Consider the following 23314-nt stretch of genomic DNA (forward strand, 5'->3'; position numbering starts at 1 on the left):
TCCGGCGTCTTCTGGATTATTCCCAGAAATACCTGCCATTGCTGTTCCACCGTCATCCCTGCTAGGATCCCTTTCCAGTCAACTTTGCCCAGCTCCTCCCTCATGCCTCTATGTTCAACTGCAATACTGACACTTCTGATTTTACCTTCTCCCTCTCAACTTTCAGATTAAAACTTATCATATTATGGCCACTACCTCCTAATGGATCCTTTACCTTGAGTTCCCTTATCAAATCCGGTTCGTTACATAACACCAAATCCAGAATTGCCTTCTCCCTGGTAGGCACCAGTACAAGCTGCTCTTAAGAATCCATCTCGGAGGCACTCTACAAACTCCCTTTCTTGGGATCCAGTACCAACCAGATTTCCCCAGTCTACCTGCATTTTGAAATCTCCCATAACCACCATAGCAACCATTGCAATTCCTGATGCAGCTTGCACCCTATCTCCAGGCTGCTGTTTGGGGGCCTGTAGATAACTCCCATTAGGGTCTTTTTACTCTTACATTTTCTCAGTTATATCCACAATGACTCTACATCTTCTGACTCCATGTCACCCCTCGCTAGGGACTGAATTTCATTCCTTACCAACAGAGCCACCCCACCCCCTCTGTCTTTTCGATAGGACATATACCCCTGAATATTCAGTTCCCAGCTCTGATCCGCTTGCAGCCATGTCTCTGTAATTCCCACAACATCATACTCACCTGTAAGGGTGAGTTTTCTGCCTATCACTTTACTTCTCCTGTCCACTCCCTGTCTAACCTTTGCCTTCAGCTTCCTGCATTGCTCCAATAATGCTGAACATATGTGTGAGGAACAGCATCTCATTTTCTTTCTGGGCCCATTGTAGAGCTTGAGTCTTAACAATGATCACATTGAATGATGGAGCAGGCGTGAAGGGTCAAATAGCCTGCTGTTGCTCGTATTTTCAATTATTTTCAATTATGTTATGTCTATTGTATTTAATAATTTCAGGGAATAACTCTTATGTTTTCTTTCCACAGATGTGGCTGTACCATCATTTCAATTTGCTTCTCTTATTTCTTCACCTATCTTTAATTGCTGGTTTTAATGAGATGGTTTCCTTAAGTATCTTTGGTCTATATCCTAATGCATTCTCTCTCCCCCTCTGCAACTTAAAATATTATTGTTTTCTCACATTTCTAGTTCTATCGTATTCCTTCTTGTGCGAATTGTTCTGTGCAAATCAGCTGGTGTGATCTCTGTTATAAAATCCCTATTAAATATTGTCTGTGTAATGTGCTTTGGAAATTCTTTAGCTTCTTTCATAATTTTAGATGCAAATTATAAAATTAAGAAATTAGCCGAAAGACACAGTGTATGGAAGAGTCGGAAAGAGATCCTTGAGAATTCCTGTGCATAGGAACAGAAGTAGGCCATTTGGCCCATTGAGTCTACTCCACCATTCAATCATAGTTGATCCATTTTTCCCTCTTTTGCTGAAGATAATTGCATCCTCAACATTAAAAAAAACGCACACTTGCTCCAAGTACTCTGGTTTTCCTGTCACTATCTTCCTTGAATGACCACCAAGATTTGGAAAATCCCAATCCATCTGAGATATACAAATTGGGCAAAATGAAATCACAAAATTCCCCTTTATTGTTCGAAAATTGGAGCTACATTCTCTCGACTGGATGAGATCAGTTCTAACAACTCTCAAGATGCTTGACACCAACCTGAACAAAGCAAACTGTTTGATTGGCACCGTATCAACCACCCTGAAATTCTGTTCTGCCTCCAAAATGCAATGCAGTTACTTGCCTACATTATTCTGTCAAAATCTCCCAACCTGCAATTGTTGCAACCAAGGATAGATCAGCATACACATGGGGACAGTAAATCATGCAAATTTCTCTTCAAGACGCCGACAAATCTAACATGGAAATAAAATACTGACCTTTATCACTGCAAGGTTTAAATCCTGAACTTTATCCATGGCACTGTGAGAGTACCTTCATCAAAAACGTTTGCTCGCAACCACTTTCCCAAGGATGTCTTAACGATGAACAATAAATCCTGACCTTAACTGCAATGCACATATGGATGAATTTAAACAAAAAAAATGACATGAAAGGAAATTGCACAAAGACAACAAAAAAGAGCTTGGAACAGTACAAGCTAATCAGCCACAATCCCATTCAATGGTGAAGCAGACGATCGGCTGAGAGGCCCATTCCTACCCCTAATTCATACATTTTTAACACAAAGGCAAATTTTAAGGCCTAAGGATTTGAGGATGCAAGATGAAATGCAGTTTCAGGAATGTAGATTGAATGAAAGAAAAGTCAATTTGTAGACAATATCCAAAATTGATCTGAGAATTTATAATTAATTTCCAGTCATCATTGTTCCATTAAATACTTTGGAATTCTTAAGTACCTTCAATATAAGCCATAGAAGCTGAATTAGACCATTCCGCGCATCAAATCTATCCCGCCATTCAATCAAAGCTGATCTATCCCTCGCAACCCCATTCTCTTGCCTTCTCCCCTGCCTTGACAGCCTTACTAGCCAAGAATCTGTCCACTCTTGCCTTAAAAAATAAATACAGTGGGGCTTTAGTTAAATTAAACTTGAGATTTATGTTTTGTGGTTCATGGTCTATTAAATTTTAAATGACTTCATTGCAAACCACAGGCTTTGCTGATGGTGACTTGTTGATGGTGATGCAAGTCAGCGTGTCAATGAAGGGCAGATGATAAATGTGGACCACGGATGGAAATACGTCCATGGGTCTGTGGTTTCACTGCCAGCCGTCAAGTGTCTACCTGCTTTAATCCTATTTTCTCACATTCTAGGTCTGCCTTCTATGCTATGCCCTCGAGGAAACTCAAAACAAGTTGACCTGTATCTGCTGCATTTTGAGCTATTCTTTCTTTCCTTGAAATATAGTGAGGAGTTGGATGAGGATTTGGATTGTGATGTTCCAGACCACAAAGATACAAGTAAACTTTTCAGAGCCAAATGGACTTCAGAAGAGGTATCTACTCTGAAATCAGTTTATTTAAAATGTACACATTTAAGATTGCAAAATGAATAACATTTTAATATTTGGTATTGGGCAAAATGGTGTTAGCATTATTGAATTAGATTAAAGAGTAATTGGCATTTCTATGTAAAATCCATTGATTGTGTAGAAATTCCACTTAGCATTATTCAACTCATCTTTTAAGAAAATAAATCCCATTTTGATCCACAAACTCTTTTCATGCCACCTTAGACAGAAGGAGATGATCTAGTAGAAACCTAATTTTTTTTCTATTCAGTATTCGCTGCTTAATGTCACTCTAGGTTTTACTGAAATATTCCTGAAAACATTCCTGTGCTATCCAAATGAAATGTTTGATAAACGAATGTGAACATTTTTTTAGTAAGGACAAAATGCAGGTTTGATGTCTGGTGGGTGAAACAGTGGCCACATCCACTTATTTCAAAATGTGCACGACAATTCTGACAAAATCCAAGCAGTACGACTTGTAAATGTGGCTGGGGTGAGCTTGATTATTTTTCTCAGAAGATATTGAACTGATATAGTCACTGCCGTGTGCAACCTATCCAAAAGGTTGACGTGACCCTCGTTAATTTCAAGTGACTGATGTCCATAGATCTGCCTAAAGATTGACACATTAACCAAAGCTCAGTAATCTCACTAACCATTGCAGCTGCCTACCTATTCATTCTGGATATTGTTGATGCATGTGCTAGAGCAACTACATGATGGAAGAACGTTTGGCCTTGGGTATTATGTAGTCTGAGATACCATCTTCTGTTCTTGTAACATTGGCACAAGATTAAGTCATTAATCCTTTTAAGCTCCTCCATTGGCTGATTTGTTATCTTATTCCATATTTATGCTTTTATTTCCATTAATAGCTTGATTATCGAAACTCAGTTTTGGATTTAAAATTTAACAAACGGCCCGGCTTCAATCGTTATATGTGGAAGAGTTTCAAATTTATATCAGCTCTGTATGCTTTCCAACTTCACTCCCGAGAGGCTGGCTCTAATTTTTAGATAATATACCTAGGCCTTGACCTGAGTAAATAATTGCACTCTTATCTAATCGGTTCCCTTGAACATCTTACAAATGTCAACTAAATCGCCTCTCTTATTAAATTCCTGACACTTCAATCAATTTTGAATCAATGAAACATACACCATAGGTGGCGCAGGGGTGGAGCTGCTGCCGTGCAGCGCCAGAGACCCGGGTTTAATCCTGACTACAGGTGCTATCTACAGAGTTTGTACATTCTCTCGGTGAGCGCATGGGTTTTCTCCAGGTGCTCCGGTTTCGTCCAGCACACCAAATATGTACAGTTTTGTAGGTTAATTGGCTCCGGTAAAATTGTAAATTGTGCCTAATGTGTAGGATATTGTTAGTGTATCACTGTTCAGCGCCGACACACTGGGCTAAAGGGCCTGTTTCCTATGTCTGTATGTCTAAAGAAATGGAACCTTTGAGCCACCACACTCATACTGACCATGATACCTATCTATGCTAATCCTATTTGCCTGAATTTGGCCTGTGTTCCCCAACCTTTTTCGAGCTCAAACACCTTTTAAAAGTCATAAATGCTCCACCACCACCTCCGACAGCTCATTCCAGATATTCATCACCCTCTCAAGTTAAAACTGTGCCATCTGGTTCTAGACTCCCCTACCCTGGAAAAACGATCCTGACTATCCTATTTATGCCCCTCATAATTTTATAAAGCTGAATACATCACCATTCAACTTCCTACGTTCCAGTCAGAATGAACCCATTTTCTCCAATATCTCCTTGTAATTACAGTCCTTAATTCGAGGCAACATCCAGGTGAATTTTCTCTGCACATTCTCACTTGCTTCCTGCAGTTTGGCAGCCATTACAATTTGCATTATCTCTTTTATGGATTTTTGCAAATCTACTCTACTTTTCCATTGACATGTTCCTCGAGAAATAATTGGAATTCCTCCCAATGTGATCTGACCAAGGTTATGTTTAGCTAGCTTCTAACCTATCCTGGGATATATAGGTCAGTATTCCATTAACCTATTGTTTTTTCTATTTGCCTGACATTTTAGTGGCCTATGTAGTGGTATTTCCACTGCTTCTAGCTTCTTGCCATTTAGGAAGTACTGTGCTCTATACTTTTGCTGAGTACATGACCTTGCAGCTATCAACATTAAAATTATTTGGCACCCTTGCTCATCCCATTAAAATCATTTTAATTTAATGCTTTCATCTGTAGTGCTGCTTATCTTTGTGTTATGAATACATATAGAAAAGTATATCTATCTCGTGCTATAAATCACTTAAATGCACAGAATAATTGCAATCTTTGGGGCCCTACTAAGTCATGTGCTATCAGTTTGAATATATGCATTATCTCAATTCTTGTCTCCTTTCACGTAATCACACAATTGTTTAGACTTTGCCCAGTAAATTGCCTTCAGTTCCATGGAGAAGCTGTTTTGTGTTTTGTCATGAGAGATTTTTGGAAATTCTTATGGTTGGCTATGTTAAGTAACATCACAGATATCCCCCTGCTCACTAAAGAATATGTTTATTAAAAAGAAAATCATTGGATGTGAGTTACACTCTGTACATCCATGTCGGCTTTCTGTGATCAACCAAAAGTTTTCAAATGTTACCAGTCACTTTATCCTCAATTACGGACTCTAATAAATTCCTGATACTTTGTCCTCTTATCTTGATTTGCAAAATTTCCCAATCATAATAACCAATTATGAAATTAAATGAACTTTTAAATTATAGATAAGATATCTGAATTGTTCTCGCCTACTCTTTAAAAAAAGGAATGAGGATTATGGTACTATTATTGTAATCACTGAAGTATTATCTGCTTAAGGATGATAAAGTTTGAATGTTTGACAGCATTCAGTTTCTGACTATGCTGACAATGAATATGGTAGTCAGTGACATTCTTAGCCAGCTGTCTAGAGTCATGCGGTTGATTTTAAAAGTCAACTTCTTTATATCTTAAAGCTGCTGCTAATGATACCACTGACCTGAATAACTCTATGTACTAACAACCATAAGAATGCAATCATTAAATGGGTTTACAGTACACATTTTAATAATGGTATAGCCATTATAAAAGCAACACTCTAATGACCCATTTTTCCATATACTGCACAATCTAATCGAAAAGTTATGGGAATTCTCTACATTGGTCCCACAGTTTATTGGGCTTGAATAACTTATGATACGTTTTACAGAGACCTATTAACATGTCATTTTACAAATCCATTATAGTGCCTATAAGAGGCACTTAACAGTGTCTCCAACAAAGATGAAGGAAAGGTCTCAACCTGAAACGTCACCCATTCCTTCTCTCCAGAGATGCTGCCTGTCCCGCTGAGTTACTCCACCATTTTGTGTTTATCTTAAAAATATGAATGATAATCGTTTTATGGGGGTTTAAGTTAAACTTTTTACTTTTGTATAGGATGAAAGGTTGAAGAAGCTGATAAAGCAATTTGGCAAAAATGACTGGAGACTTATAGCAAGTAATTTCTCAGTAAGTATCTTTGTAGTTGTGACTTTTAAAGGTAGTCACTGTTGTCCTAGTTCTTCATGAGAAAAATTAATCTTGCATACTACCTTCCCGTTAGTGTAAATGTAGACTTTGGAAACAACATTTATTTTGCAATTAAACATCTGGAATTATATTTGGGTACTGTGAAACAAACAATGATCAGTCTGGAAATTTTAGGGACTAGTAAGCAGGGACTAAACTCTCTTGTTAGAGGTTATGCTATTATGTTATTTTGCCTTGCATAGCTCTTTCCAGCAATCAAGTACAAGATTCCTACAATTGTTGAATAACGGCTCCCTTTAAGTCAAGTAATGCAGTTCTATGGAACTTAGTCCTCATTAATTTCCCAATTTGGTGCAATGTAAACTTGCTTTCTTTGTGGAATGAATTTGTTTAGTCTTTAGCTCACTGCTAGTTTTCTTCGCTTTACTGCTTGGAAGGCATCCACAGTTCTGTAGAGCTTTCGTGGTCTTGATCTGGGCTCCAGGAAACTGGGGGTGCTGCTTTAAAGATGTAGGTACAGTTCTGAGGATTTGCTTACAGTGTTTGTTATGCTATATCCCAAATACTAGTTCACATTGTTCTCCCACCTCTAAAAATAACATGTACCAGTTGCTTCATCGCTTATTATCTAAAAACTTGTAACTATTATTAAGTACCAATTACTTAAAGGCTCACTTGCTTCCTCTCTGAGCAGTATTCAATGCAGTTTTAAAACTTGTATATTTGCAGACTGACCCACCATGACCAGCTAACACCCCCTCTCCTGCCACTTACGTGCAGGTTGCCCACGCCACCCCCGGCTCACACCCGCTCCCCTGCCCCCTATAGCCCCGGTTGCCTATGCCACCACTGGCTCATACTGCCTCCTCTGACGCTTACAGCCCCGGCTGCCCATATCACCCTCTGCTTGTGCCTGCCACCGCTGACCCTTACCTGCACTCCAGCCGCTCGCAGGTCACGACCATTGATTCCGCCGATCCTCACCTTTCCCCCGGTCGCCAGCAGGCAGAGACCGTCAACTCGCCTGGATTCCAAGCCCTGTTCTGGACCAAGAGTCCGAAGAAGGGTCTCGACCTGAAAAGTTACCTATCCATGTTTTCCAGAGATGTTCCCTGACCTGCTGAGTTACTCCAGCACCTTGTGTCTTAGCCGGCAACTGCAAGTTTTTGTTTCTGCGACTTAATACAATGATTACCCCTTACTTCGTTATAATGGACAATCAGCGATAACAGACACCATTTCTCTCTCCCGCCCCCCCCCCCCCCCATGGTCCATTGTAACGAGGGGTTACTGCAGGCCAACCAGTAGGTGAGAGTGGGCTGACGTATTAAACATAGAAACATAGAAAGTAGGTGCGAGAGTAGACCACCAGGTCCGTCGAGCCCGCACCGCCATTCGCTCATGGCTGAACACTAAACAGACACACTTACCCACAAACAGTAGACACAAGACACAGAACACAAGACACTACCCTCCCCTTCATACCGCTATCACCCCTCTCCACCCCAAGAACCGCGTGATCTCCTGGGGGAGGCAAAAAACCGGATAAAAACCCAGGTCCAATTCGGGGAAAAAAATCCGGGAAATTCCTCTCCGACCCCAATCCAGGCGATCGACACTTGTCCAGGAGATCACTCAGGTCTTACTATACTAACCATACCTAGGTCCATATCCCTGCCCTCTCCCCGTAGCCCCTTATCCCCTCGGCAGCTAAAAAACCATCTATTCTAGACTTAAATATATTTAACGTTTCTGCTTCCACTGCTCCCTGGGGCAGTGAATTCCATAAATTAACCACCCTCTTGGTGAAGAAGTTCTTCCTCATCTCAGTTTTAAAAGAGCCCCCCCTTATTCTGCAACTATGTCCCCTAGTTCTAGTTTCCCCGATCATTGGGAACATCCTCGGTGCATCCACCCGATCAAGGCCCCTCACGATCTTATATGTTTCAATGAGATCGCCTCTCATTCTCCTAAACTCCAAAGAGTAGAGCTCCAGCTTACTTAACCTTTCCTCATATGTCAATCCCCTCATTGCAGGAATTAATCTTGTAAACCTTCGCTGCACTGCCTCCAGGGCTAGTACATCCTTCCTTAAGTATGGACCCCAGAACTGTACACAGTATTCCAAATGTGGTCTCACTAATACTGTGTACAGCTGCAGCAAGACCTCCGTGTTTTTATACTCAATCCCCCTAGCAATAAAGGCCAAAACTCCATTGGCCTTCCTGATTGCTTGCTGCACCTGCATACTGACCTTTAGTGATTCATGTACTAATACCCCTAGATCCCTTTGCGTTGCATTACAACGCAGCTCCTCCTCATTTAGAAAATAACTTGCCCTATCATTTTTTTTCCCAAAGTGAATGACTTCACATTTATTAGTATTAAATTTCATCTGCCAAGTTGTTGCCCACTCACCTAGCTTATCTATATCCATTTGCAGACTCTTCCTATCCTCCTCATCCCCAACTTTTCCTCCCATTTTTGTATCGTCCGCAAATTTTGATATATTACACTTGGTTCCCTCCTCCAAATCATTTATATAAATTGTGAACAACTGGGGTCCCAGCACCGACCCTTGCGGAACCCCGCTAGTTACCGGTTGCCATCCCGAGTATGAACCATTTATCCCCACTCTCTGCTTCCTATTTGTCAGCCAATCCTCTACCCATGCTAATATATTACCCCCAATCTATAGAAAAAAATATAGTTTTTATAATCTCTTAGTTATTCTTTGCTGACCTTTAAATGCTTCCCAATCCTCTACCCTCCCACTATCTCTGGCTACCTTATATGCCCTTGCCTTCAGCCGAATACTATCCTTTATAGTTTTACTGAGCCATGGCTGACTGTTCTTACCCTTACCCCTTTTTTTCTTCATAGGAATAAATTTTTCTTGAAGGTTATACAGTAGATCCTTAAACGTACACCACTGCTCATGTACCGTCTTATTCTTGAGTCTGCTATCCCAGTCAACTTTGATCAGCTCAGTCCTCATACCTTCATAATCCCCCTTATTTAGACTAAGCACCCTAGCCTGAGTTTCAACCTGCTCCCCTTCTATTTGAATATGGAATTCGACCATATTGTGGTCACTTGTTCCCAACGAGTCCCTAACTATGACATTTTTAATCAATCCTGCTTCATTACACAGGACCAGATCCAAGATTGCCTCCCCCCTTGTCGGTTCTGTGACATACTGTTCTAGGAACCCGTCTCTAATACATTCTATAAACTCTTCCTCTAGTCTACCCTGCCCAGTTTGGTTTGCCCAATTAATATGAAAATTGAAGTCCCCCATGATTACAGCAGTTCCCTTTTTACATGCGTCAACTATTTGCAGATTTATGTTCTGACTAACAGCGTCACAGCTATTTGGAGGTCTATAAATTACACCCACTAGTGTTTTTTTCCCCTTGTTATTCTCTATCTGTACCCAAGCTGTTTCACTATCCTGATCCTTCAACGCAATATCCTTCCTCTCTATTGCCGTTGGTGTATATATTATCAGAAATTTGAATTGGTGGAAAGTAGGTAGAAGATTATGGTAGGAACTAGTAAAGACATTTCTAAAGTTTGAGAAAATCAGAAGTTCAAACCAAATGTGCAAGTAAAGTTTGAGGCACGAGACCATTCCTATATTAGGTGCTGAGGTTGGTTACAACTGGAAACTAGTTGGATTGAGAGGGGAACTTGAAATATAACCTCAGCAAAGCCAATAACATATCTCCAAATGGAATAGAGACATTTGCAAGGAGATCACCTCATGCTATTTTGGCTTCAGAACAGTGGGTAGTGTTGGTGAATATGGAACATGATGTTCTGAATTGAAGGGAGCACAAGTGAATTCCTGTATGGCTGTGTTTTGATACTGGTCCTAATTATGACATCTTTATTTGAATAGTCCTAGGAAAGAGTGGCTACAACAAAGTCAGTGGAAAGATAGCAATGGCACTAAAAGTGTAACACTACTTTCCTAAAATGTGTGTGAAGGAGCGGGATTAGTCTTGATATTTCTGGCATTGAGCAGATGCAATGTCCGGTGCCTTGGAAGGTAATGGCAAGAGTGATGTGATCTTCTTACCGAAGGGAATTAATGATCAAGGAATCAGAACTAATTGGCTGAGTGCATATGGAGGCTGATCTCACACATTATCAGAAATGATGTTGAGGCAATATCCAATTAAAAAGAGACGAGTATACCAAGTCTAGTAGTAGCAATGGAGGATGGCACGAGACTGAGATAATCAAATAACCTGTCTCTTCTGTTATGCAATTTCTACTTTTATTGATTAGACAACCAGGTAGGCCATTTGGCCCTTCGAGCCAGCACCGCCATTCATGGCTGATCATCTGCAATCAGTACCCCGTTCCTGCCTTATCCCCATATCCCTTGACTCCGCTATCTTTAAGTGCTTTATCCAACTCTCTCTTAATAGCATCCAGAGAACCGGCCTTCACCGCCCTCTGAGGCAGAGAATTCCACAGACTCTCAACTCTCTGTGTGAGAAAGTATTTCCTCATCTCCGTTCTAAATGGCTCAACCCTTATTCCTAAACTGTGGCTCCTGGTTCTGGACTCCCCCATCACCGGGAACATGTTTCCTGCCTCTAGCGTGACCAAACCCTTAATAATCTTATATGTTTCAATAAGATCCCTTCTCATCCCTCTAAATTCCAGAGTATTCAAGCCCAGCCGCTCTATTCTATCAACATATGACAGTCCCGCCATCCCGGAAATTAACCTTGTGCAATACTCCCTCAATAGCAAGAATGTCCTTCCTCAAATTTGGAGACCAAAACTGCACACAATACTCCAGGTGTGGTCTCACTAGGGCCCTGTACGACTGCAGAAGGATCTCATTGCTCCTATACTCAACTCCTCTTGTTATGAAGGCCAACATGCCATTCGCTTTCTTCACTGCCTGCTGTACCTGCATGCTTACTTTCAGTGACTGATGAACAAGGACCCCAGATGGCTCTCCCTTGTCCATTTTCCTAGTTACATCCTCAAAAAATTCCAGAATATTAGTCAAGCATGATTTCCCCTTCGTAAATCCATGCTGATTCGGACCGATCCTTCTACTGCTATCCAATGTGCCGCTGTTTCATCTTTTATAATTGACTCCAGCATCTTCCCCACCACCGATGTCAGGCTAACTGGTCTTTATTCCCTGTTTTCTCTCTCCTGCCTTTCTTAAAATGTGGGATAACATTAGCTACCCTCCAATCCCACAGGAACTGATCATGAATCTATAGAACATTGGAAAATGATCACCCAATACGTCCACGATTTTTAGGGCCACTTCCTTAAGTACCCTGGTAATTAGATTAATTATACTTTTGATTTTTGTTTTACAGAACCGAACAGATACTCAGTGCCAACATCGGTGGCTGAAGGTTCTGAATCCAGATCTAGTGAAAGGTCCGTGGACGAAGGAAGAAGACCAGAAGGTAATGATTGGTAATAAAAGGTTTAGATTTTGTAGTTCCATAAGTTTATTACTTCCGAGGCCTGGTTAATATAGTTCTAAGTTAACAATCAAATAGAACCATTGAGCTCGGATTTATAGCAGTGAATTCCAACGTGGTGACTTACTCTTTTCTACCAAGTATAAAATAACCCATGAGAAATGAAAGCAACCTTAGCTCAGAGGATTAGTTAAAGATAGTGGGATTGAAGGGGGAAAGTTATAAGTTTGCTATTAAATTCTATTTGCTTTATCAAGAGGTATACAATTGTTTAAATTGTGGATTCCTTGCAAGCACAAATTATATAGTGAAATAATGGCAAAGGTATTAAATGTAAACTTGAGACTTATAAAATTGGAACAAGTATATCAAGCAAGAAATTTATTGTTCCAGCTCTGTAAACAAATGGCAATTAAACACTATTGAAGATATATTTAATGAAATTTTGAAGCCTATAAAGGGAAATAAAGGATGTGATGTTCATTTAATACATGAGGCAAGTTTTTCTATTGCACAAATGCCTTTTACTGGGAAGACAGATGCATAACAACATTCCAAAAATATTGCTGACCAACCTTCAATTGAGAATAAGTAACATAATAAATTAATACTAGTAAATGAAAGAAGTGGTGGACCAGAAACCAACAAATTCCCTGAATTAAATAGATATAACCTATACCTGCAAAATGGGCGATGGTGGCATTAGCACTTACAGCTTGCCCTTCAAGTCTCATGTAATCCTGATTCTGAAAAATATTCAATGTAGCTCATTGCTACCTTATCAAGAGCAGTTAGAAAAGGACAATAAATGCTGACCTTGCCATCAGTGCGCACAAATGAATATAATAAGTTAACAGATAAATGGCTAAATAAATAAATGTTTTAGCACCTTACCCTTCCTATCACTGTCTCTGTCCCTCCTGATTTACAGTCTGCAGAAGGGTCTCAACATGAAACATCACCCATTCCTTCTATTGAGAAATGCTGCCTGTCCTGTTGAGTTACTCCAGAAACTGTGTCTTGCCCTTTTTGATTTGTCAGGCTATAAATAATGTGGTAGTGGGAAATCACTTCTTGGTCTTGGTGATTTACAATCTTAATTATTCAAGTGTGAGGGTTTGATTGCAACCCTCCAGTAGTGGTGGGCGTCTAGGGCCTGTGGGCATAGCCTTAGAATAAAAGGATGTATCTTTAAAATGGAGATGAGGGGGAATTTCTATAGCCCATGGTGATGAATCTGGAATTCATTGCTACAGACGGCCGTAGAGGACATGTCATTTGGCATTTTTAAAGCATAGATTGTGGGTGGCACGGTGACGCAGCACTAGAGTTGCTGCCTTACAGCGCCAGAGACCCAGGTTTGATTCTGACTAAGAGGGCTGTCTGGATTTTGTACATTCTCCCCGTGACCTGCATGTGTTTTCACTGGGAGCTCCGGTTTCCTCTCGCAATCCAAAGACATAGAGATTTGTAGGGTGATTGGCTTGGTAAAATAGTGTGTGTAGGATAATGTTAGTGTGCAGGGATTGTTGGTCGGTGCGGACTCGGTGGGCCAAAGAGCCTGTTTCCGTGCTGTATTTCTAAACTGAACTAAATTAATAGGATCTTGATTAGTAAGGGTATCAAAGGTTACTGGGGATGGCAGAAGAATGGGTTTGAGAGGGGGAAAATCAATCATCCATGATCGAATGGTGGAGTAGACTAATTTTGCACCTGTGTCGTGGTTTTATGGTAATAAGTTAGCTGACAGTATAAAGCAGTATAGGCAAGTAAACCATGAGGAGGGCCAATAGGGTTTCAAAGGAATACCGATCAATTATGTGACTACGAATGTGGTTTGAGTATGGATATACGTGAAGCTATCCACTTTGGTAAAAAAGATCAATGTGGAATGTCATTAATAAATGTAAAAATCCTGGAAGCATCAGAGTTTCGAGAGAGAGATGGATCTTTTTTCTGTGTTTACATATATGTAGGTACAAAAATCAAGTAGAAGACTAAATTATATAGTGAGTATTGACGTATATATGCCAATGTTTATTTTTAAAAAGGAACTGTATTAAAATAAGATCTTGGGATTCATGAGACCGCTCTTAAGTTACAGTGATTAGTTTTTGTTTTGTAGTAAATGATCACAAGGTTGAGAATATTTGGCCTCTATTCCGAAAGGGCCTGTCCCACTTACTCGATTTTTTTCAACGACTTGCCGGCACTCATAGTCGCAGTAGGTTGTTGAAAATTTTCAAAATGTTGAAAATCCAACGGCGACCGGAAAAAGGTACGACTCTTTGGGCGACTACTCACGACCATACAGGTGTCAAAGAGTCGTACCTTTTTCTGGTCGTCGCTGCGACTATGACGGGTGCCGGCAAGTCGCCGAAAAAAGTCGCGTAAGTGGGACAGGCCCTTAAGAATTTAAACAAATTAAAATAGATCTTATTGAAATAAACAACATTCTTAAAGGATTTGATGGAGCAGATGTTGAGAAGCTTTAGAATTAGGATTTGAGGTTTTATTATAAGGAGTTTGTCATTTTGGACTGAGATTTAAACATTTCACGAAATTGTGAATCTTTGTAACCACAGCATTCATTTAGTATATTCAAGATAAAGATTGATACACTTTGGAATCCAAACAGAATTGAGTGATATTGAGAAAAGCAGTTAAAAGAAAAGTTATAATCTTAATGGCAAACAGATGGAATTACCTAGTTTAGTTTAGTGATAGTGTGGAAACAGGCCCTTCGGCCCACCAAGTCTGCGCCGACCAGCAATCCTTGCACATTTACACGAGGAACAATTTGCAATCTTTACCAAACCAATTAACCTGCAAACTTTTACATCTTTGGAGAGTGGGAGGAAACCGGAGAAAACCCACGCAGGTCACGGGAAGAACTTACAAACTCCGTACAGACAGCACCCATAGTCAGGATCGAAGCTGGGTCTCTCACGCTGTAAGGTAGCAACTCTGCCACTGCACCACCGTGCTGCCCCACTGTTCATCTAATTTCTAATGTTTCACCCTTGGATTGAGGAGCATAAATGTTGGAGAGCTCAGCACCTGACTTTTCTTTGCTGTTCAGTGTACCTAACTATAGCAATGTTGTCGAAAGGCTCAATTCGGCTTGCTCACGTTTTCTTTTGGCGTGTTGCACTGGGAAGTCTGAAATAAATGTCCAATTGTATGAGTTAAAGAGAATATAAATGCACAGAGCAGCAGGAAAAATGAACTGATCTTTGCCTCCTCTTGTTTTATGAAGGTAATTGAATTAGTTCAGAAGTACGGGCCAAAACGTTGGTCATTGATTGCTAGACTTCTGAAAGGGAGACTTGGCAAGCAGTGCCGTGAACGCTGGCATAATCACCTCAATCCGGAGGTTAAGAAATCATCTTGGACAGAAGAGGAGGACAAGATTATTTACGAAGCACACAAGGTCCTCGGCAACCGGTGGGCAGAGATTGCAAAACTGCTACCGGGGAGGCAAGTGTTCCACTCCGTCTCCCTGAGATTTTAAGATGATCAGTGATCGGCTGCTAATAATCCTTTCTATTTGTTTGTTTTCTGTGTGATTTGAAATTAGCAGGAGCTGAATGACCCACTTTGTCTGCAAGAGCTGTTTGTTGACAGTCCTAGATATATTCTGATATAATTTTCTAACAAGATGCCCCATGTGCTGTCACTGTTGCATTGAGGCAAATGTTTGATGAATACTTTTGGATGAATGGCTGTTAGCCTCCTTAAAATTACAAAATGGCAGATTTGAAGACATTGAGTAAGGCAAAGGAGCATAAATAGCACTTGGAAAGTAGTCCACAAGCATGAATTTGGGAATGAAGGGTAAATGAGTAATACAATTATTCTATTACAGATCAAAAATGCAAAATTTTATTCAAAGGTTCAAATATTGCATTATGAGAGATGCAATAAATTGTTTAAAAATTAGGAAAAAAAACAATATAAATAAAAGCAGGAAAACACCAGATTAGTCTTGAGGGCTGAATGTATTTAAAGACATCATAGATGATGTGTGAACCAATTCTTTTTCGCCTTTACTGAGGGAAATATATACATCTTGAATTTAAAGTTGTCGGCTTGGCAAAACTGTAATATCTCATGTTAATGTACAATCTTAACTCAGGATGTTTTACTGAAGCATTTTACCAAGTAAAATCTGACAGTTAAATCGCAGGAGAAATAATAGAGCAGGTAGTTAAAGTCTGTTCCATTTGGGAGGATGTGAAGAAACACGTAAAGAGAGATGGATTAATATTTTTTGAATGACAGGACGGACAATGCTGTAAAAAACCATTGGAACTCTACAATGAAGAGGAAGGTGGAGATGGAAGGCTACTTGCAAGATGGTAACCAGAATATGCCCATGTTTTTATTTACTCATTCAGAAGATGGTGAAATCCAGTGTTTCAGAACCACAGTGACACAGGTTTGTATTCTGCAAAAGTTCAGAGAGGAATTCCTGCAGCATTCAAGCTTTATCAACTTTTGTTAATGTTGCTAGCTGACGTTAGGGTAGTCAATATAATGGGAGAGTTTTAAAATCAGAACTGAATGATAAGTGCAAAATATACTTTTACTATTTCCAAAATAATGTCCCTTTTATTTTATAAAATATTGTGAAACAGTATGTAGGCTATTTTTGCATTACATAGCCCCATTACAAAAAATTATGTTCTGGAGGACTTTCCAGGCTTATTTCCTAAACAATGTTGGTTGAGGGATAAATTTGGGGAGATCTTGTTCTTGGAATAATCCTATCATGTTTTTTTGTATTCGTTGGAGAGAGAAGTCGAGTAAGGGTCTCGATTTAAAAAAAGTAATTCTGATGCACAAGATTACTGAGAACATTTTGGGCTCGGGCAGCAATTGAATCCTGCGAGGGAATTGAACAAAGTTGTGACTCGTGTTCTCAGTTTTCCTTTCATTTGGGTTAAAATACTTTTTCTATACTTGAATACATGTATATTTTTGTACCGTCCTTAGTTATAGTTTTATTACACAAAAGGTCATTGATTTCTGTATAGCTTATGGGGAGGGGGGGGGGGGAAAGAAAGTGCAAGTTTTTTTTCCCTTCATTTCCAAGATCTCACCAAATAGTATTTCTAGAACTAATTTCCTTAGCCTGCCATCCTGGATGATTGATTGAGAATCCACGATACAATTTGTGCAAGTCGTCTCCAAACTCTTCCCAGTTTCGGCAAAAATAGGGCACAAACTTCCTGATTGTTGTTAGAGGGCAGGAAATAATTTACTTGCATTGAAAAATAGTTTCTTAAATTCTGTTTCAGCCATCTTTAAAACAAGACCCCGCCACCGTGGAAGCTATTTCGCAGCCCACCTCTGTTACGATAAAGCAGGTTAGATAATTTTGTGGTGGAGTACTTGAATAATTATTAGAAATTCAATTAAATGCATGTTTTAATGTTTGTATTCGGAAGGAAGGTTGCAGCCACATTTTGTAAATACATTGAGCACAAACATGTTTCATTAGTTTAATCCTATTTTACAACAGCGTTACCCATTTGACTGATGGTATTACTGTAGCGAATGAGAAACTGGTATCCCTTGTGCAATTTTGCGTAGGCAATAGTTGCAATATAAATTTGACAGATCTAAAATTCCAGTAGCAGCGGCAGGTTCATGTTTGTATCATACTGGGATTACTGTTCTTCAGCAGCTAATCGTGAGTGTGAAAAGGGAGAGAGAAAGGAGAAAGTAGGTGTGTTTTCAAAAAGTTGAAAATTTCAATCAAAGTTATTTTTAAGCTTTCTGAATTTAAGCTTCAGTTATTATCTTTTGGAGATGATCAGGAAAGCTAATTATTCAAAAATATTAATTAAAAAAATACTGGAAATTGACAGCGAGCACCATTGTGGATTACGAAACAGAGTTAACCTTTCAGGGTGCATTATTTAATCAAAATTAAGCAAAGGTAGAAAGCAAGCACGGTGGCACAGGTGTAGAGTTGCTGCCTTACGATGCCAAAGACCCGGGTTTGATCCTGACTATGGGTTCTGTCTGTACAGAGTTTGTACATTCTCCCTGTGACCACGTGGGTTTCCTCCCAAAAACATACAGGTTTGTAGGTTAATTGGCTTCCATAAAAATTATATATTGTCCCTACTGTGTAGGATAGTGCTAGTGTACAGGGACCGCTGGTCGGCGCACACTCGATGGGCCGAAGGGCCTTCTTCCACGCTGTATCTCTAAATGAAACTAAAAGCATGTTTTAAGTTACAGGGAAGGTGGAAGGGTGCGGAGAACAAAGTCTGGCAGGCAAGAGGGGGATATGGTGATGCAAGTGGTGATGGTGCAGTTTGAGTGGGTGTAGGCTTGTTAATTGATCAATAAAAGGAATAATAAATAAAGAGTTAATGAGAACAGTATAGAGGGAAAATAAACATTTTATAACTTAGAGGAACAAAATACTGCATTGCTGAAGATGTGAAGTAAGCGAATGTTAGTGTAAGTGAATATAACAATTAAGGCAGCACCAATGTAGAGAAGAACTGAAGAAGGGTCTCATCCTAAAACGTCGCCTCGCCATGTTCTCCAGCGATGCTGCCTGAACTGCTGAGTTACTCCCGCACTTGTCCCTTTGTATCTGCAACTCTTTATTTCTACGTTACAGGTTAATGACTTTTCATCAGAAGTAGCTGATTCTGATGCAATGGAGCCAATGAACTGCAGATGCTGGAATCTTAAGCAAAACACAGTGTTGGAGCAATCCAGTGGGTCTGGCAGCATCTATGCAAGGGAATAGACAGGCAACATCATGGGTTGGGACTCTTGTTCAGATTTCAGATTCTCATGCAAACTGGAAAAGCTGGTTAACTGAAATGTGAAGTCAGGAGGGCTATAATGTATCTCGTTAGTAGATGATGGAGTCTAGAGTCAACGTGAATATAGAAACATAGAGAAATAGATGCAGGAGGAGACCATTCGGCCCTTCGTGCCAGCACCACCATTCAATATGATCATGGCTGATCATCTAAAATCAGTACCCCGTTTCTGCTTTTTTCCCCATATCCCTTGATTCCTATAGCCCAAAGAGCTAAATCTAACTCGCTCTTGAAAAAATCCAGTGAATTGGCCTCCACTGCTGTCTATGGCAGAGAATTCCACAGATTCACAACTCTCTTGGTGAAGAGGTTTCTCCTCATCTCAATCCCAAATGGCCTACCCCTTATTCTTAAACTGAGAACCCTGGTTCTGGACTCCCCCAACATCGGGACCATTTTTTCTGCATCCTGCCTGTCCAATCCTTTAAGAATTGTATATGTTTCTATAAGATCCCCTCTCATCCTTCTAAATTCCACTGAATACAAGCCCAGTAGACCCATTCTTTCATCATATGTCAGTCCCGCCATCCCGGGAATTAACCTGGTGAACCTAAGCATACCCTGGTCTCATTGCACCTCCCCTTTTCCTAATCTGACACCATTCAGATAATAATTTGCCTTCCTGTTCTTGCAAAGTGGATAACCTCACATTTATACACATTATACTGCATCTGCCATGCATCTGCCCACTCACCCAACCTATCCAAGTCACCATGCAGCCGCATAGCATCTGCATTGCAGCTCGCACTGCCACCCAACTTTGTATCATCTGCAAATTTGGAGATGTCACATTTAATTCCCTCATCTAATTTGTTCATATATATTGTAAATAACTGGAGTCCCAGCACCGAGTCTTGCGGCGCCCCACTCGTCACTGCCTGCCATTCTGAAAAGGACTCGTTAATTCCTACTCTTTGCTTCTTGACTGCCAACCAGTTCTCTATCCATGTCAATACCCTACCCCCAATACCATGTGCTCTAATTTTGCACACTAATCTCTTATGTGGGACAGCGTCTGATTTTCCAACTATTTGCTTTATATCTTCAATAATTAATTAAGCACTTCAAACAAACAGCCTTTGTAATTTGCTCAAATCTCATGGATAATTGTTGAACCCAAAGTTGGAAGTGAACAGGATTTTAAATATACAAAGTATTATTTCATATTTATGTAACATCCAGATTATATAAAATAGGACAAACCAAGTGTATAAATTCCAAATACTTTGAGATTCCATGTCATTATATAAACCTCAAACACAGCTAGTGCAGGGTTCTAGGGGAGTATGGAAAATTAAATAAAGTATATTTTTGATAGATCATTCTGTGATCCCAAAATTCAACAAGAGTCAAATTGGGAAAACTCAGTGTACATAACTTGCATGTGAAAGCAAAATAAATGCGGATTCCAGAAATAATAATAAAGTGTTGTAAATGCTCAAGGAGCATCAGTTAAAAGAGGAACTAAGTTAATGCCGAAACAATAAACTGCAGATGCTGGTTTACAAAAGAAACAAAGTGCTGGATTAATTCTGCGGGTCAAGCAACATCTATGGAGGATCGATGATGTTTTGGATGTGAAGCCTCCTTCAGGTATAGTGGTAGGGTGGAGAAAGCTTGAAAAGTTGGGGGCAGGACAAAGCACTGCAAGTGATAGGTGCAAGCAGGTGAAGGCGGGGTTGACTGGCAGATGGGTGGAGGGAGGCGAGATGAAAAGGAGGTAAAAAGGGATAAGATAAGGAGAAAGGCAGAATGAAATGTGAAGTCGGGAAGGGATATAGGTGGCAGGGTATATGGGATTGGGGATACAGTAGGCGGCGCGACTCTCGTCAGCAGCGGCCTCTGCAGTCCGTCTGCGTTTTTATTATTTTATGTCTATGTTTTTATGTAGTTTTTGTTCTTTTTTGTTGGGGTATGTGTGTGGGGGGGAGGGGGTAACTTTTAAATCTCTCCCTGCACGGGAGACCCGACCTTTTCTTTGTCGGGTCTCCGTTGTCGTTGGGGCCGCAACGAGGAGCGGCCTCCAACAGGAAGACCGGGGGCTGTGGTGCCGACTACTCACCTCACCGTCGCGGAGCTGGCCGAGTCCAGAGCGGGTGGAGCTGTGGTGGACGCTGCTGCGGCCCGACCCCCGGAGCTTCGGTGGCTGCAACTGCGGGTTTGGCGGACGGCGGCACCAGGAGCCCGCGGGTCCCTGGAGGGAGACCGCTTTTCCGGGCTCCCGCAACGGCGACTTCTCCCGCCCGAGTTGCGGGGTTGAAGAGCTCCTGGAGCGGGGCCTTACATCATCGCCCCGCGCAGCTTGGAATGGTCGCGGGACTGCGAGCACGCGCCGGGGGCTCTAACACCAAGACCCGGTGTGCGGCCTTGCATCACCCGGCGTGGCTTTAATGGCCACGGGACAATTCGCCATCGCCCGCCGGGGGCTTTGACTTTGACTCTGACATCGGGGGGGGGGGGGAGTGCAGTGGAGAGAAAAGTTTTTTTTGGCCTTCCATCACAGCAATGTGATGGATGTTTATGTAAATTATGTTGTGTCTTGGGTCTATTTGTTTGTAATGTATGGCTGCAGAAACGGCATTTCGTTTGGACCTCAAGGGGTCCAAATGACAATAAATTGAATTGTATTGTATTGTATGGGGGGTCAGGATAGTGCGAGAAATGCGTGCTCACCCAGGTAGTGCATAGGGAAGCGAATGAGTATAAAGAAAAAAAAGTGGTGGTTTGTGTTACCTAAAACTGGAGAATTCAATGTTCATACCTTTAATTTATAGGCTACCCAAGTGGAATATGAGATGCAACCTCATCCACTTAGCCTGTGGCCTCGCTTTGGCAATGGAGGAGGCCCAGGACAGAAATTCCAAAAAAGAATTGCTGATGCAAGTCAAGTCAAGTTTGTTCGTCACATACACATACGAGATGTGCAGTGAAATGAAAAGTGGCAATGCTCACGGACTTTGTGCAAAAAGACAAACAAACAAATAACCAAACAAACTATAAAAACAATCACATATTCATTTACATATTAAATATTGTGGGCAGAAGGAAAAACGTTCAGTAAAGTTAGTCCCTGGTGAGATAGGAATTTACAGTCCGAATGGCCTCTGGTTTACAATGAAGAACACAAAGTATTGGAGTAACTCAGCGGGCCAGGCAGCATCCCTTGAGAGTCTGAAGAAGGGACCCGAAATGTCACCTCTCCATGTTCTCCAGGGATGTTGCCTGAACAGCTGAGTTACTCCAGTGCTTTGTGTCCTTCTTAGTCCTTGGTTTAAATGGCTTATTGTTTGGTTGCAAAATCCTTTTGGATTTGTAATTTATTTTGAGTTGCCACAAAATTATTTGTTGACTTAGAAGTCCTTTCAAGTTTAGCTGAAAGCTTTTTTTTGTGTTTGTTTTGCCCCTGCCTTCCCCTCTCTCGGCCCCACCGCTTCCATTTATTGACAGGAGGACAGTTTAGCCAGTTGGTCGGGCAGTCTTCCAACAGATAACTCCGCACATTTCGAACATGGACTATCAGCTTCCTCTGAAACCCATCAAGAACAGTCCACTTCAGATCAATCCCAGGAACCCAACAATTCCACAGAAGAGGCTTCCAATAGTATGTTCGTGATTGTGGAATGTGGGGGAGTAGTTTCTCCACAGAAGGCCCCTGAATTATCTGAACCTCTGGAGCTAATCAAATGTGTAAGTGGTTTGGAAGTTGTTACTCTTAAGTTGAAAACATTTCTGTCTTTTTATAATTTTGCAGCAGGAAACTTCTAATTAGTGCCAGAATCTATCATTTTTTGCAGCACCTGTTCAAAAGACAAATGGTTTCTCAATAATAAGTTAGATTCCATTATTTGTGTGAATTGTCTGAAGTTAATTAGATGCTTAAGTGCCACATGTCCCTCAACTCTAGTATCCATCGGAGGTAATTGGATCTTTATAGAGTTCTGCATTCAAACAATCAAGGTTATTTTTTTTCTAGTCCCTGTTGTTGATCAATAAAGTGAGGCTCGAATGCAAATATGTATCTGGTCTACTAGGATAATCTACCACCCTAGCCTGGGTCGCCACCGTTTCGAAATTGTCAAATTCTCAATTGGAAACATTAATGTTTAGGAGGACAGGGGAAAACATAACTTCTCTGCATTATTTTGGCATGGGAGAATTGTTTGTTAAATCCTGTATCTATCCTGCTTTCTTCCCCCCCACCATTACCATTACCATTAGCACTAATTTATGTGATACATTTATGGTAATGGAGACTTGTATCTTCCATTATACTGGCTTCGGCTGAGGAAGGGGAAGGTGCATTCAGACTTCACTTTCCTTCTAGTGAAACACAGCAGCTATCTGAGAAGATGTTAAGTGTTGAGGGGTTTACAGGGATAGATTGTTTTGCCACCTTCCAGCATGCCCTCAAAATAC

General features: G+C 40.7%; 1 protein-coding gene across 8 annotated transcripts in view; it reads left to right on the forward strand.

Moving 5' to 3' along the window:
• Nucleotides 1-23314, forward strand: part of mybl2 (MYB proto-oncogene like 2) — a 39490-nt gene that overhangs the window by 4174 nt on the left and 12002 nt on the right. For 3 of the 8 annotated variants that reach the window (XM_033041910.1, XM_033041911.1, XM_033041909.1), the window contains 7 exons: nt 2918-3005; nt 6478-6549; nt 11931-12023; nt 15301-15521; nt 16326-16482; nt 17345-17413; nt 22346-22585. In XM_033041910.1, the coding sequence (XP_032897801.1) occupies nt 2918-3005; nt 6478-6549; nt 11931-12023; nt 15301-15521; nt 16326-16482; nt 17345-17413; nt 22346-22585 (940 nt within the window). The remainder of the gene's footprint in view (nt 1-2917; nt 3006-6477; nt 6550-11930; nt 12024-15300; nt 15522-16325; nt 16483-17344; nt 17414-22345; nt 22586-23314) is intronic. The other 5 variants (XM_033041914.1, XM_033041913.1, XM_033041915.1 and 2 more) reach the window with 4 other exon arrangements.

Source organism: Amblyraja radiata, chromosome 23 (genome assembly GCF_010909765.2).
Source record: "Amblyraja radiata isolate CabotCenter1 chromosome 23, sAmbRad1.1.pri, whole genome shotgun sequence".
Taxonomy (NCBI): domain Eukaryota; kingdom Metazoa; phylum Chordata; class Chondrichthyes; order Rajiformes; family Rajidae; genus Amblyraja; species Amblyraja radiata.